General features: G+C 44.2%; 1 protein-coding gene across 2 annotated transcripts in view; it reads right to left on the minus strand.

Annotated features, from left to right (window-relative positions):
- RANBP3L (RAN binding protein 3 like) overlaps positions 1–15,792 on the minus strand; it is a 172,966-nt gene that overhangs the window by 93,371 nt on the left and 63,803 nt on the right. For both annotated transcript variants that reach the window (XM_069221043.1, XM_069221035.1), the window contains 4 exons: positions 6,276–6,341; positions 3,210–3,281; positions 2,936–3,090; positions 2,643–2,746 (listed from right to left, as the gene is read on the minus strand). In XM_069221043.1, the coding sequence (XP_069077144.1) occupies positions 2,643–2,746; positions 2,936–3,090; positions 3,210–3,281; positions 6,276–6,341 (397 nt within the window). The remainder of the gene's footprint in view (positions 1–2,642; positions 2,747–2,935; positions 3,091–3,209; positions 3,282–6,275; positions 6,342–15,792) is intronic.

The raw sequence follows: 15,792 nt of genomic DNA on the forward strand, positions 1-15,792 counted from the left end.
CGTCGCTGGAGCAGGATCTTTGGAAGGCAGGAGACAGGCCGGTGAGTTTCTGGAGCCAAGGCAGTTGTCGTCTTCTGGTCTTCCTCTGCAGGGGTTTTCAGCTAGGCAGTCCTTCTTCTTGTAGTTGCAGGAATCTAATTTTCTAGGGTTCAGGGTAGCCCTTAAATACTAAATTTAAGGGCGTGTTTAGGTCTGGGGGGTTAGTAGCCAATGGCTACTAGCCCTGAGGGTGGGTACACCCTCTTTGTGCCTCCTCCCAAGGGGAGGGGGTCACAATCCTAACCCTATTGGGGGAATCCTCCATCGGCAAGATGGAGGATTTCTAAAAGTCAGAGTCACCTCAGCTCAGGACACCTTAGGGGCTGTCCTGACTGGCCAGGGACTCCTCCTTGTTTTTCTCATTATTTTCTCCGGCCTTGCCGCCAAAAGTGGGGCCTGGCCGGAGGGGGCGGGCAACTCCACTAGCTGGAGTGTCCTGCTGGGTTGGCACAAAGGAGGTGAGCCTTTGAGGCTCACCGCCAGGTGTGACAATTCCTGCCTGGGGGAGGTGTTAGCATCTCCACCCAGTGCAGGCTTTGTTACTGGCCTCAGAGTGACAAAGGCACTCTCCCCATGGGGCCAGCAACATGTCTCGGTTTGTGGCAGGCTGCTAAAACTAGTCAGCCTACACAGATAGTCGGTTAAGTTTCAGGGGGCACCTCTAAGGTGCCCTCTGTGGTGTATTTTACAATAAAATGTACACTGTCATCAGTGTGCATTTATTGTGCTGAGAAGTTTGATACCAAACTTCCCAGTTTTCAGTGTAGCCATTATGGTGCTGTGGAGTTCGTGTTTGACAAACTCCCAGACCATATACTCTTATGGCTACCCTGCACTTACAATGTCTAAGGTTTTGTTTAGACACTGTAGGGGTACCATGCTCATGCACTGGTACCCTCACCTATGGTATAGTGCACCCTGCCTTAGGGCTGTAAGGCCTGCTAGAGGGGTGTCTTACCTATACTGCATAGGCAGTGAGAGGCTGGCATGGCACCCTGAGGGGAGTGCCATGTCGACTTACTCGTTTTGCCCTCACTAGCACACACAAGCTGGCAAGCAGTGTGTCTGTGCTGAGTGAGAGGTCTCCAGGGTGGCATAAGACATGCTGCAGCCCTTAGAGACCTTCCTTGGCATCAGGGCCCTTGGTACTAGAAGTACCAGTTACAAGGGACTTATCTGGATGCCAGGGTCTGCCAATTGTGGATACAAAAGTACAGGTTAGGGAAAGAACACTGGTGCTGGGGCCTGGTTAGCAGGCCTCAGCACACTTTCAATTGTAAACATAGCATCAGCAAAGGCAAAAAGTCAGGGGGCAACCATGCCAAGGAGGCATTTCCTTACAACTGCTAATAAGAAACTTTCTTCCCTTAGCGACCCAATTGGTGAATCAATCTATCTTGGGTGAGATATTAAGCCCAATGGAGTTTTATAGATCAAGATGTATGACATCATCATTAATGTCAAGAGTGAGGAGAAAGCCATTTTTCACCACATCATCATCAATATAGTGGTGTGGCCCGCTCTAGCACAGGGTCAGAATCTGGGCCCCCCAAAAAAATGGAACCCCTGCTAATAGATGTGAAGTAATAGAGGCACAAGATTAGAATGAGAGTGAGTGACAACAGGTTGCAATTGTGTAGTCTCATAGTGTGACATTGATTGATTTTGTAGTCTCATAGTGTGACATTGATTGAGCCCAAACCAATGTTGGTTTGACATCTAACATGGAAGTTGGGCCTCAATCATCTACTGGTGCTAGGAACTGATGTGGATCTTGGGGCCAGGGTGTACAGGCCAAATAATAGGTCCTGAGGTGACAGCTGGCACCAGGAAGGGACCCCACCAGTGGTAACCAGACTAGAGGCCCCTGTAGTTCCAGTGAGATCCGCAGGCATGCTAAATGGACCAGTTCTCAATGTAAAATTTGCAGCCTGGCCCCCTGGACAGCCTTGATTTACTGCAGAGTCAAGGATGGAAAAGGAAACTCAGGACACGTCAGGACAAATTAAGAAATCGAATCATGGTCTCCATCGACTGACTTGACATCTTGGCACCCTTGCGCTTTCTGTTTGAAGTCAGAGTGGTATGATAAGGGAGAACCAAAGGCACACCTCATGCAGGTCTGAGACCGGCAACTGCTTTCTGAAGTCACGCCATCGCTTAAATCCTGTCATTTTCTGTAGGTACATTGTTCCCAAGAACAAAATTTTTTGGAGTCGCAGAATACCAACAAAGTCAGGATAGGAGCTTCGGATCTGTCAGCACGGGCATATCAGCGCACAGATGTGGGCCTGCTCTATCACTTCCACAGTAGTATGGAGTCAACACAGATCCGCACAATGTCACCTAGAGGCAGGAGAGCCATGCTACAAAAAACATTTTCTGATCAAGTCAGGCACCTGGGGGACATTGTAAGGTGAGGTAGCTTTGGTTAGACGTATCTGTCAGGAATCACACTGTGAGGCTAGAAGAATACATTACAAATTGAAAGCAGTGTTCAAGATATGCACATATTTATCTGCAAGTCATGTAACATACTCAATTGTGCATCTCCTTTTAATGTGTGCACCGCCCCCCCCCCGACCCCACACTAATAAACATACCTTGGAGGTTTGGAGTTAGAAACGTGGGCGCAGTTATACGAGCCAACATCTTTTTCTGCCTTAAGAAAATGTTCTGCAAGTGGGTAGAACTTTTCAATGACATTCTGAAAATGAAAGTAAGCACTAGTTTAAAAATCGGCACAGCAGAAAAGTGAATCTAGCAGCTCTGCTAATAATGGGAGCTTAGGTAATTTGATGAGATAAGATATGCCTTGTCTTCACGTGCCGGGTAATCCAGCACTGCAACAGTTATTTACTGTGGGGGGAAAGGACAGACGAGTTAACAGCTTCACCTTTTTACTCGATGTTTCTTTTGTTAGGCAAGTTGTTTGGTTTTCCGTGATCTCCACAACCTTATTTGGGACCATCTTTGTTCCATCTGGAAACAAGTTAATCTGCGGTGGTTGCAAGACGGCAGGTCTAATTACATTGCGCTGTGTGGTTTTCCCTTTAAAGCAATCGTAAAACAGCCTTGTTAGGTGTCTGTAAATTTACAATGAAATTCAAAAATACTTTAGCACAGTTGCTCTGCATGTTGTGTTCAGTATTAACGTGTTAAATCTATACCTGATCGAACAGCAAGTGTGGTATCAGTTTTTGTAGACGAAAGCGTTGAGGGCATGAAGATATTCTTTCTTACTGCAAAATAATATGTTCAGTAGCGTTAAAGTATTTATTGGTTTAGCAATCTAAACAAATAGGCTTTTCTAACTTTCTTTCATTTTCTTTATTCTACAAATCCACTTTTGTTTTATAATTCTCATAATAATGTATAACATTGTACTGTGACCCTATAAAGTTTTTCAGCTTGGAATTAGGACATCTATGTCCTAGACCGGTTCACTGATACATGGCAGTCTTTTGTGCACAGACAAAAGTCTATCACCAACAGGAATGTAGGAAAGTGTCTCTTTAGACATGGTCCACCCCCCCAAATTTTGCTAGGTTGCTGGTGTCATTTCGACTGAAAGAGAACTGGGTTTCTGCCAACCAGGTCCCTGGTGACAGATCTCTTCCCCCCAAAACTGTACAGTCGTTTTCCCAAATGGCAAAACCTTTAGCATCCACTGTAAGTTCCCTAGTAAATGGTACCACTGGTACCTAGAGGAGAGGGTATATGGTGGGTCCCTAAAGGCTGCAGCACTAATTGTGCCACCCTAAAGGACCCCTCACCAAACACATGACAGGCTGCCATTGCAGTCTTACGTGTATTGGTGCAGACAAAAGTGTAAACACGACATGGCACACAGCCTGTGGGCATGTCCCCTAAACACTCCATGCAATGTACGTAAGTCACCCCTCTAGCAGACGTTATAGCCCTAAGGCAGGGTGCATTATATTACATGCCATGTCTTTGTCAATTGTCAGACATAGTAAGTGACTAGGGAAGCCATTTTTAATGCATGTTCTGGACAATGGTCACTATGAATTTCCCAGCTCCATAAGGGCTTCTCTGAAAGCAGGGATATTTGGTATCAAACATCTCAGATTAATAAACCCTCACTAATGCCAGTGAAAGACCTATTAATAACTGCACAAAGAGGACACCTCAGAGGTGCCCTCTGAAACCTTACCAGCTACTAGTGTGTTGTCTGACTGGTCCTGACCAGTTGAGCCACCTTAGACATGTTTCTGGCTCGCCACAGTGAGAGCCAGCCCTCTCAAGTCCAAAGACAAAAGCTTGCAATGGGCCTCACCACAGCAGGATGGACATTCTAGGGCGGGAAGCTTCAAAGGCTTAGCCGCCTTTGTAATGTGACCCAGGTCTTTCCAGATGGCAGAGATGACCGACCCCGCCTGTCCTGACCCCGCTTCTGGCGGAAGAACAGGCAGGAAAGTTAGTCAGATTAGGAGGGGTGCTCACTTCATGCCAGTCCCACCCCTAAGGTGCCCATGATGTATGTGTTGGAAGCTGGCCTGGAGAGTGGTGGGTACCTAAAGGTACTTACACCTTATACCAGGTATCCCCTATTGGTGTAGTGTAGTGTGTTAGCCTCTCCCCTTAAAGAAAATTCTTTGTTCTGCCTTCATGGGCTTGAGCTATTCAAGCAGCAGGAGGAGGGAAGAAACATGTCTGAGGGCTGGCAGCAGTTTGGGCTGCGTGGAAAAACCCTGGAAGACTGGCAGGAGCAATGCTGTGGGTGCTCTAAGGAACCCCCAGAGTACATGGAATCATACTTCTAATACTGGCAACAGTATTGGGGTATGATGCTGGCATATTTGATACCAAACATATTAGGTTCGGAGTTACCACTATGTAGCTGGACATAGGTAGTGACCTATGTCCAGTACACGCTTAAAATGGTATCCCCGCACTCATGAAGTCCATGGAAATGGCACTGGAGTTTGTGGGTGCACCTATGCTAGTGCACAGGTTCCTGCACACACAAGTACTTGCACTGTGCCCTCTGTGCTAGGAAGGTCTGCCATTGGGGTGACTTATAGCGACCTGGTGCAGTGACCTATTGTGAAAAAGTGTGCATGCACCCTTTTATTCAGGCTGCAACAGCAGGCCTGCAGAACACTTTGCATGGGCTCTCCATGGGTGGCATAATACATGCTGCAGCCCACGGGGATCCCCTGGTACCCCAATGCCCTGGGTTCCTAGGTACCAAATACTAGAGACTTACATGGGGGCACCAGTGTGCCAAATGTGGGGTGTAAAAATAAAGTTCGAAGGGAGCGAGCATAATCACTGGGGTCCTGGTTAGTAGGATCCCAGTGAACACAGTTAAACACACTGACAACAGACAGAAAATGGGGGTAACCATGCCCAAAAAGAGGGTACTTTCCTTCAGTATGCTCTTGTGAGAAGAATCAAAATGTGAATGACAACAGCAAATACTAACCGAGGAACGGTGCAAACCCAGACCTCCCACCCCCATGTGTATTTTTTATTTATTCATTTTTGTGATTGCATGAGGCTGGTATTACGAAGAAGGTTGCTGGCCATATGTAAAAAAGAACTTCAATTCTACCAGAATTATACAAAAACATTAATACGATTACCATTTAGTTAAAGAAGAAAAGGGAGGCAAGAATGTTAAAGTAAATATGTTTGTTGACTCCTAGAACCATTACTAAAATTGGTCTCATGATGCAGGGTGTTTAACATAAATGCTGTCCCACCACCATGACAGAGTGCCAGACTATGTAGAGGCTGTAAGAAGAAGCCCAAGAGAATGGCCAACAGGAGAAATAGTTTGACATGTTTGTAATAGACTGATAAGTTAAGGGCTAGTTTCTTACAAAAGAGGAGAGGGGTCCAACCAAGGTGTGCCCCTAAACGCAGGAAAACGCAAACAATGGGCTGCAAAAGCAAATAGGACTCCCCCATTCAGAGAATTGAAACAATAGGCACAACAGAGCAAGCCATGATGTATGAGCAGACCTTGAGCACAATTTGGTACACAGGGTCAGTGAACTAAACTGCTAAAAAAATGTATGGTGCTGAAGTGCTTTCTATGATAACATACACACTCAATGAGTTTGTATTCAATTTAAATACAAACAACCTTACATGCACTGCTGTGGAAAGATACAAATCTATAATTTAGCCTGTAAAGTAATTTTTACCATTGCCATAAACCTAAAACAGAAAGGAATTCTATTTTTCCTTACAAAAAAATTTACCTTTCTGGCATGGGGGAAAGGTAGGAATGAAAGTAAATGATGATGACCGAACCCTTCTGCCAGAATCTGAAAACAGAAATATGGAATCAATTGTCAGTTACTGAATATTCATTATAGTACAACTTGCAACACTTTTAGATTTGCACATATCGAGCTTATCCATACATTCTTGGCGAATGAATATACACATTTGGGGAATGAATATACACATTCTGATAAACCATTTTATTCATTTGTATTGCATCAACAACATGATAACAGCAGGTCATATCTGCACCACAGATCCACAGCAGTATACATTTGTAATTACAATTATCCCGTTGAGCCCTCAAATCGAGCATATCGCTAATACATTGGTTTGTTCACAGCTACATTCGCGTAATTTTACCATATGACAAGAGACTCCGCAATACACATTGCAAATATACACACTCTGAAGAAGGTTTGTGTAGTCCATATGATATGTAAAGGTTCTTGATGTGATGAAGCCCTTCACTTTCTGACAAGCTTGGCTCCTGTGCTTAGTTTTGAGGCACAAACTTGTGGAAATACCGATTTGAGGTGTGCTCAGTATTTCTCACTAGTCACAGGTATTTTCTGCGCGACTAAAGCACTACTGCTTAATTATCCAGGCAAGAGACTGAAAACAAACCTTGAAGTTAAGCCTCACATGGACACCACAAGTTTATAGGTTTTTAACAGCCAGTTGATGGAAACAATTTTACAGCGTAATCCTATCAATAATACTATATTACAGACTAACGACCATGGTAATATTAAAGTTGCCCCAAAGGTCAAAGAAACACCACAGATTCTGAATACAGAATTGGCCTTCTATGGATTTATTGTAATATTGTAATGAGTTAAATATATTTCATTGTACAATCTTTCACCTTTACCACCTCTCACATTTCAATCACCGTAAATATATGATTTCAGTCACATAATAACTAAAGCACTATTCGTACACAATTCTATGAATCATTTTCGAAACAAATAGTTTAATTTCCTAAACTAAACACACTCCTGTCATCTTCCATTTGATAAAGTTACCTCCCCTTATAGTTTCATAGAGAGCTACTGAAAATTCCCAGTTATTTAAGGCTTTCCTATTCAACAAAACAGACATAAAAAGAGAATATAGTCCAATGTGACTGTCTCTAAGGACTAGAATAAGTGTTCTCTGTTCATAAATGTTTAATGCAACACTGATTTTGTTTTGGTTTCCAACAAGTGCTGCTATTTCTACCTGTTCTTAACTTAAAACCACTGATGGATCCTTTAGCTTTTAAGCAACTGAGTTGTCAATGTTGAGCATTCCTACCGATTTAAGAGAGCAGCACTGTGAGGCCGAACAGCTGCTGGAAGAAATAGATGTTGATTTGTGCTTGGAGCTAAGACGAAGTTTGATTGTCTCTATCGCCATGAAAATGTCCTCAATTTGTTGTAAGTGCCAGCAGACAGCGGGAATGTTTTATTTTGCATTGCCCAAGGCTGGATACGCCTAACTTATGGTGGGTGGTTTTAAAATCTTCAAATAATATAATCCTGATCTGAATGTAGTTTGATCAGAACATAAAACTTAAGATAAATGAAAATTGTATTTTCCTGCAACCATCGATTTGCAGCTTGTTAAATGTTAGAAAGTGGGGTCTCTGGGTGGCAGAGGTATGCACCTGTCCAAGTAGGGACCACAATCCTAGACAGGGTAAGTCAGATAAAGAACCGAAATTAACCTGTGCTCACCCTCTGGTATCTTGGCCCAGGTGCAGTCAAGCGTAACTTAAGAGGCAATGAGAGAAGTATTTGTGCAACACTTAATTACAGTAATTCAGTGAAAATACCACACTAGTTTAGAAAAATATAGACTATTTATCTGAGTAAAACAATACCGAAATGACAAACATCCAATAAGTAAAACTCAAGAAATGAATTTTTAAAGAATAAACTGCAATGTAGTGCTCAGAAGTCAGTGGTGCTACAAGGTTACTTGAGGTCGGGTTAGACCAGGGTAAATCCAAAGTTCTGCCCGACCGGGACTGAGAGCAGGCCGGCTACAGGTCTCATGCAGAGCCCGCTGAAAAAGTACCTTGGATAGAGCAAAAGTCTGCATCCAAGAGTCAATTCTGATCAGCGCAAGCGGGTTGATGTGTCGTCGTCGAGTCTTGCAGTTGAGTCTCAAGTCAGCGCAAGTTTCATTGAGATGCAGAAAATCGGTCCTCATCGAGTCACGCAATGATGTCCTCGGATTGTCGCGGTGTTGGTTTCGGGGGGACCTGCATCAGTTCAGAGCAGCACAACATCCTTGATGCGTCTTTTTTTTGGTAGAAAACAGTTGCAGAATCAACGTCTGAGGTCCAGGACTGTGTGGCAGGGGAGGACTCATAGTGCAGCAGCGGAAGTAAATTTAAAGGAAGTCTTTGATGGCCCTGAGACTTTAAGAACAGGGGGCAAGCCAGCAAGCCCTTGGAGAAACTTGGATTCAAGGACGTAGAGCAGGTCAAGTCCTTCTCACTGCTAAGCAAGAAGCAGCAGGCGAATACAGCAAAGCAGTTAGCAAAGTGGCAGTCCTTCCTGCAGCAGAGCAGCTCTCTTTCCAGCCAGAATGTCCTTCGTTCCAGCAAAAATCTGATTTGGTGGAGTGTGGGGTTCAGTACTTATACCCAGTTGAGCCTTTGGGGGGGGGGGGCAGACTGCAAAGAGAGGCCTTTGAAGTGCACAAGGTCCCTGCCTTTCCTTTACTGGCTCCAGACATTCTACAGGGGATTATGCAGCCTTCTGAGTGGGGAGAGGCAAAGCACTATTTAGATGTGTCAGCTCCATCCTCCCATCTAGCCCAGGAAGACCCATCAGCCTAGTGATGATTCACCAGGATGCAAATCTCACACCCCAGCTCCATTTGTGTGTTACTGTCTAGAGCAGAGATCTTCAAACTTTTTGATACTGAGAAATCCCTGAAACAAATTTCTAGAACTTGATACTCCGAATCTTTGCCAACCATAAACACCCCCAACCCCCACAGCAAATCATTTTTTTAAAGGGGAAATAAAATTAAAAAGTGTTTAGCAAACCAAAGGTTAGTGGGTGACAGTGATTCAGTGTTAGAGGCTTACCACACCGGTAAACAAAAATGGCTCCATTAAGAATTACCCAAAAATACACAACGTTACTTTATTTTTCACAAACAAAACATAATTTGACAAAACGTATTTGTTGATAACACCTCCTGAACTAATGTGAAGGGCATGCCTGTTTTTCATTAAAGAGACGGTTAATCTGTGGTTACACCTCAATAGTACCAGTTTAACACCCAAATATAACAATAAGCAACAAAAAGGTGACCAGTCCAGCTTTGCAAAGGGCCTTCTAATGCACAGCAATATGTGTCGCTGCTTTTTAGAGCTTTTGAACCGTTTGAGCTATAAACAACAGTTTTTTTTGTTAAAATCTACGGCTTATGCAGCAGATGATGGATTATGTAGCAAATGCGGCACATCTATAATCAATGCAAAAATCGCCATGACCACACAATCACATAATTCAAGTGATCCTGGGGAGAATGGCTGTAATGCATGGGCTGCAACTTTAATGAATGGCATCGGAGGAGGTCCATGCTATATTTCATGGGATGCTGACAGCTTGGCTTTTACAGCTGCATAGAATTGGAGGTTGGTAAAAGCCATTCATCATAATTAAAACATACCATTTAAAATCATTAATGATGAACTGTAAGGTCCAAGAAGGATGCTTTCTTTAATTCCAGGGGAGGAAGTGATCCCTCAATCTTCTTTCACTATTTTTCTAAAAGGTTTTTATGTTTAACATTATGAAAACAGATGTTTCTATTTTAGCAAAACTGACTCCTGGTTATATTAGTTTGGTGCTTTTGTTGACTTCAGTTTTTAGGTCTTTCACTGTCAGGTAGCTACATATAAAATAACGGGCAGCCTAAATGAAAAAAATATTTTAAAAAGTTTTTACTCAGTGGGAAATGCACTACAGTACATTATTAAACCTCTATTAGCTAATGCACTGCAGAGGTATGTGTGTAATTGAAAAGCCACAGAATTAAATCTTGGTTGGTGCAGTGGAGAATAGTGACTTGTGTACTTTTAGTGCTACAAGGTCACACACAGCCTGTGCCACAAAGCACTGTGAATAAATGTGATTATTTCACACTTACATTACACACAGTATAGGAGAGGCTGCTACAAAATGCGCAAACATTTTCACAATAAAATGGTGCTTCCAAAATATAGATTTTGGAAACACCCAGTATATATTTAACTGTCCCTTCAACACCACCTCATGGGTTTAAGTGCTAGGTAAATAATTAAAATCAAGCACTTCACAGCTCAGTTGTCAACTATTTGCATTACCACTCAAAAAGAATAAATCTTTGTGTCACAAAGCTTCAATTGATTCGATCAATTAAAGCCAGCACACGCTCCCTAGCTTCCTTTAAATTTGCAGATTAACTCCATTAGGACATATTTGCATTTCTTTCAGGCAAGCAGAGGCCCTGGCTGTGCTTCGGTTTCACAGCACAGAACACTCCCTGAATGACACTCCTGGTGAAGCATTATAACTATTGGATTTAATCACCCTGGATGGTTGTCTTTTCCCAAAATGAAAGCAAACGTTTAGGATTTCAGGTAGAAGACACTGGGGGACACGCTGCCCCCTTTCCTTCACTCCACACCCCCATGGGGGTCATGCCTCACTGACTGAAGACTTCTGGTCTAGAGGGAGTGCACAAAGCCCAGCTGTCACCCACAAAAGATGTGTATTCAGAGACAGGCAGAGGCACAGAATGGTGAAAGTAAGAAAATGGCAACTTCCTAAAAGCGGCATTTTTGTGCCGATAATTCAAAATCTGACTTCACCATCAATTGTGATTTTAAATTGTGAATCCAGAGACACCACATTTGTATCTTTTTCCAATTGATAGTTACACTTAAAGGTTACTTCAAGGCAACACCAATGTTAATCTATGGGAGAGTTAGAACTTGCAGTAGTGAAAAAAGAATGTCATTGTTTTTCACTACCAGGGCATGTTGAACTTAAAAGAACATTTCCAACTTTTTAAAAACACTGATCCTCCCTGTATGCCGCTTAACAGGGCCTACATTAGGGGTGCCTTATATATAATAAAAAGGAAGGGTTGGGCCTGGCAAGTAGGTACTCTTGCCAGGTTGAAATGGCAGTTTAAAATTGCACACACAGGCCCTTCAGTGACAGGCCTGAGGCACATTTAGACTGCTATTGAAGTGGGTGGCATAATCAGTACTGCAGGCTTATTTAATTAACAGGCCCTGGGCACATACAGTTCACTTTACCAGGGATTTCAAAGTAAATTAAATATGCCAATCGTGGATAAGCCTATGTTACCATGTTTAGAGTACAGAGCACCTGAGTTTTACCACTGGTTAGCAGTGGTAAGGTGCATAGAATCCTAAAGCCAGCAAAAACGAGATCATAAAAACAGGAAGCCAGAAGGAAAAAAGTCAGGGGAAACCACACCAAGGATGCCAGGTCTAACATTAATGTTGGAGATTCATATATGCATATTTCTGGTGTCCAGTTCTGGGGTCAGAAATACCACTTGTCACCATTCCCGGGAGAAGTAGTTCTGAACTTTGGAAAAGGTTATTCTCACTTGCTATCATTAGGACAATCATTCCACTACTCTAATAGGCTGGGAGGCTAAATGCCACACTGTAACTACAGTAGCATTTAAATTTTATAAAGAAATTGTCATTTCAAAGATGAAAATAAAATAAAAAGGGAGTAAAAGCATTTAATGAGCATGTGTGCAGTGGCTAATCATTGACAGTGGGAGTCAATCAGCAGAAAGCATTGCATTCGGTAAATGTGTGAGAAACAAAGTGGTGGTGATGGGAATAGCTGGTGAGTAAAACAACTGTGAAGAACACAAATCTGTATGAGAAGCTATATGTGAGTGGGGGTGCTGCTGATCAAAATTGAATATTGAAAATCAATATGGCAGGGTGGTTATCAGATAATCATTGATTATTAGGATAGGTAAACAGTGATCAGAGAAGCACGTATTCCTGGTGTGCATTGTTACCATGTTCACTGAGGAGTCTACAGCAGCTCTGGGAGACAAATAGGTGTCCACTGTGAAGCTCCTGGAGACATGAACATTTATTGATGATTATGTGTAGGGTGTAAAACATATTAAGTACTGGCTGAGTGAAATAGGAAGTTCAATGATGCTAGACTGACTAGTGGAGAACACATTCAGTGTTTGTGCATTGAACACGAGTGGATATGATACTCCAAGATAATCCAGGTAAATGGAGTGTAGTCAAATATCAACGAGAATAAACCTCAAACAAAAGGGTTACGCACCTGTATGAGTAAATTTTCAGCTTGAAGACTTTTGACCTACTATGCCTCCTCTGTATCTTCGATGATTTACTGGAGAGAGGTAGGTCCTTAGGAGACTGTTTGGACTGCGCCATTGTGTAATGTGCCCACCTGTGTTTTTCCCTTACCTTAAGGACTCTGGGGAAGAAGTTGGCACATGTCTTTGGGCGGCAACAATTGCAGACCTTGTGCTTGTTCTTCTGTGCTAACTTATAATGTCACTTGGGACAAAATAAAAAAGTATGTTTTCCATCCCTTCAGAGACATACTGAAGGCTTAAAAAAGTTTACCATTCCTGACTACATTCTCTGACCACGTTGTTGAAGCTCAACAGCAAAAAAAAAAAAAAACCTTGCCTGGATTTTCTTGAATACATATTTCTTTGGTGTCTATCCATCGCTAATGATATCTATCCTTCTCTTTGTGCCTTTACTGTCTTTTTTGGTTTCTTTCTCCAACTTTTTGGTGCCTTCGACCCTGACCCTCAACTGTGGAATCTTGTATCAGGAACCAAGGAGGAAAAAGAATCTCAGCATGTTGACAACCCACTGGCGTTTGAGGGAATACATCGGACGTGGTAATGGGAAGGACCAACCCACCTACGGGTCGATGTCCAAGAGGAAAGGAAAGGAAAAAAAAAGCAAACGGAGGGACTTTCCAGACTCAACTAACAGATGGCAGAATGCTGGGCTGCAGGTGAAGCCAGATAACATTCTCACTGCAAAAATAGATGCTTTGTGTAGGAAGTTGGCTCTGTATGTGCTATTTCAAAGTAAGGAATAGCATGCACAGAGTCCAAGGGTTCCCCTTAGAGGTAAAATAGTGGTAAAAAGAGATAATACTAATGCTCTATTTTGTGGTAGTGTGGTCGAGCAGTAGGCTTATCCAAGGAGTAGTGTTAAGCATTTGTTGTACATACACATAGACAATAAATGAGGTACACACACTCAGAGACAAATCCAGCCAATAGGTTTTGTTATAGAAAAATATATTTTCTTAGTTTATTTTAAGAACCACAGGTTCAAATTTAACATGTAATATCTTGTTTGAAAGGTATTGCAGGTAAGTACATTAGGAACTTTGAATCATTTCAATTGCATGTATACTTTTCAAGTTATTCACAAATAGCTATTTTAAAAGTGGACACACTGCAATTTTCACAGTTCCTGGGGGAGGTAAGTTTTTGTTAGTTTTACCAGGTAAGTAAGACACTTACAGGGTTCAGTTCTTGGTCCAAGGTAGCCCACCGTTGGGGGTTCAGAGCAACCCCAAAGTTACCACACCAGCAGCTCAGGGCCGGTCAGGTGCAGAGTTCAAAGTGGTGCCCAAAACGCATAGGCTTCAATGGAGAGAAAGGGGTGCCCCGGTTCCAGTCTGCCAGCAGGTAAGTACCCGCGTCTTCGGAGGGCAGACCAGGGGGGTTTTGTAGGGCACCGGGGGGGACACAAGCCCACACAGAAATTTCACCCTCAGCGGCGCAGGGGCGGCCGGGTGCAGTGTTAGAACAAGCGTCGGGTTCGCAATGGAAGTCAATGAGAGATCAAGGGATCTCTTCAGCGCTGCAGGCAGGCAAGGGGGGGCTTCCTCGGGGAAACCTCCACTTGGGCAAGGGAGAGGGACTCCTGGGGGTCACTTCTGCAGTGAAAGTCCGGTCCTTCAGGTCCTGGGGGCTGCGGGTGCAGGGTCTTTTCCAGGCGTCGGGACTTAGGTTTCAGAGAGTCGCGGTCAGGGGAAGCCTCGGGATTCCCTCTGCAGGCGGCGCTGTGGGGGCTCAGGGGGGACAGGTTTTGGTACTCACAGTCGTAGAGTAGTCCGGGGGTCCTCCCTGAGGTGTTGGTTCTCCACCAGCCGAGTCGGGGTCGCCGGGTGCAGTGTTGCAAGTCTCACGCTTCTTGCGGGGAGATTGCAGGGTTCTTTAAAGCTGCTCCTTTGGATAAAGTTGCAGTCTTTTTGGAGCAGGTTCGCTGTCCTCGGGAGTTTCTTGTCGTTGTCGAAGCAGGGCAGTCCTCACAGGAGTCAGAGGTCGCTGGTCCCTTTGGAAGGCGTCGCTGGAGCAGAGTTCTTTGGAAGGCAGGAGACAGGCCGGTGAGTTTCTGGAGCCAAGGCAGTTGTTGTCTTCTGGTCTTCCTCTGCAGGGGTTTTCAGCTAGGCAGTCCTTCTTCTTGTTGTTGCAGGAATCTAATTTCTAGGTTCAGGGAGAGCCCTTAAATACTAAATTTAAGGGCGTGTTTAGGTCTGGGTTAGTAGCCAATGGCTGCTAGCTCTGAGGGTGAGGACACCCTCTTTGTGCCTCCTCCCAAGGGGAGGGGGTCACATCCCTAATCCTATTGGGGGAATCCTCCATCTGCAAGATGGAGGATTTCTAAAAGTTAGAGTCACCTCAGCTCAGGACACCTTAGGGGCTGCCCTGACTGGCCAGTGACTCCTCCTTGTTATTCTCATTATTTTCTCCGGCCTTGCCGCCAAAAGTGGGGGCCGGGGCCGGAGGGGGCGGGCAACTCCACTAGCTGGAGTGTCCTGCGGTGCTGTGACAAAGGGGTGAGCCTTTGAGGCTCACCGCCAGGTGTTACAGCTCCTGCCTGGGGGAGGTGTTAGCATCTCCACCCAGTGCAGGCTTTGTTACTGGCCTCAGAGTGACAAAGGCACTCTCCCCATGGGGCCAGCAACATGTCTCTAGTGTGGCAGGCTGCTGGAACCAGTCAGCCTACACAGATAGTCGGTTAAGTTTCAGGGGGCACCTCTAAGGTGCCCTCTGTGGTGTATTTTACAATAAAATGTACACTGGCATCAGTGTGCATTTATTGTGCTGAGAAGTTTGATACCAAACTTCCCAGTTTTCAGTGTAGCCATTATGGTGCTGTGGAGTTCGTGTAAAACAGACTCCCAGACCATATACTCTTATGGCTACCCTGCACTTACAATGTCTAAGGTTTTGCTTAGACACTGTAGGGGCACAGTGCTCATGCACTGGTACCCTCACCTATGGTATAGTGCACCCTGCCTTAGGGCTGTAAGGCCTGCTAGAGGGGTGTCTTACCTATACTGCATAGGCAGTGAGTGGCTGGCATGGCACCCTGAGGGGAGTGCCATGTCGACTTACTCATTTTGTTCTCACTAGCACACA

This window comes from Pleurodeles waltl, chromosome 1_1 (assembly GCF_031143425.1).
Source record: "Pleurodeles waltl isolate 20211129_DDA chromosome 1_1, aPleWal1.hap1.20221129, whole genome shotgun sequence".
Classification (NCBI taxonomy): Eukaryota; Metazoa; Chordata; class Amphibia; order Caudata; family Salamandridae; genus Pleurodeles; species Pleurodeles waltl.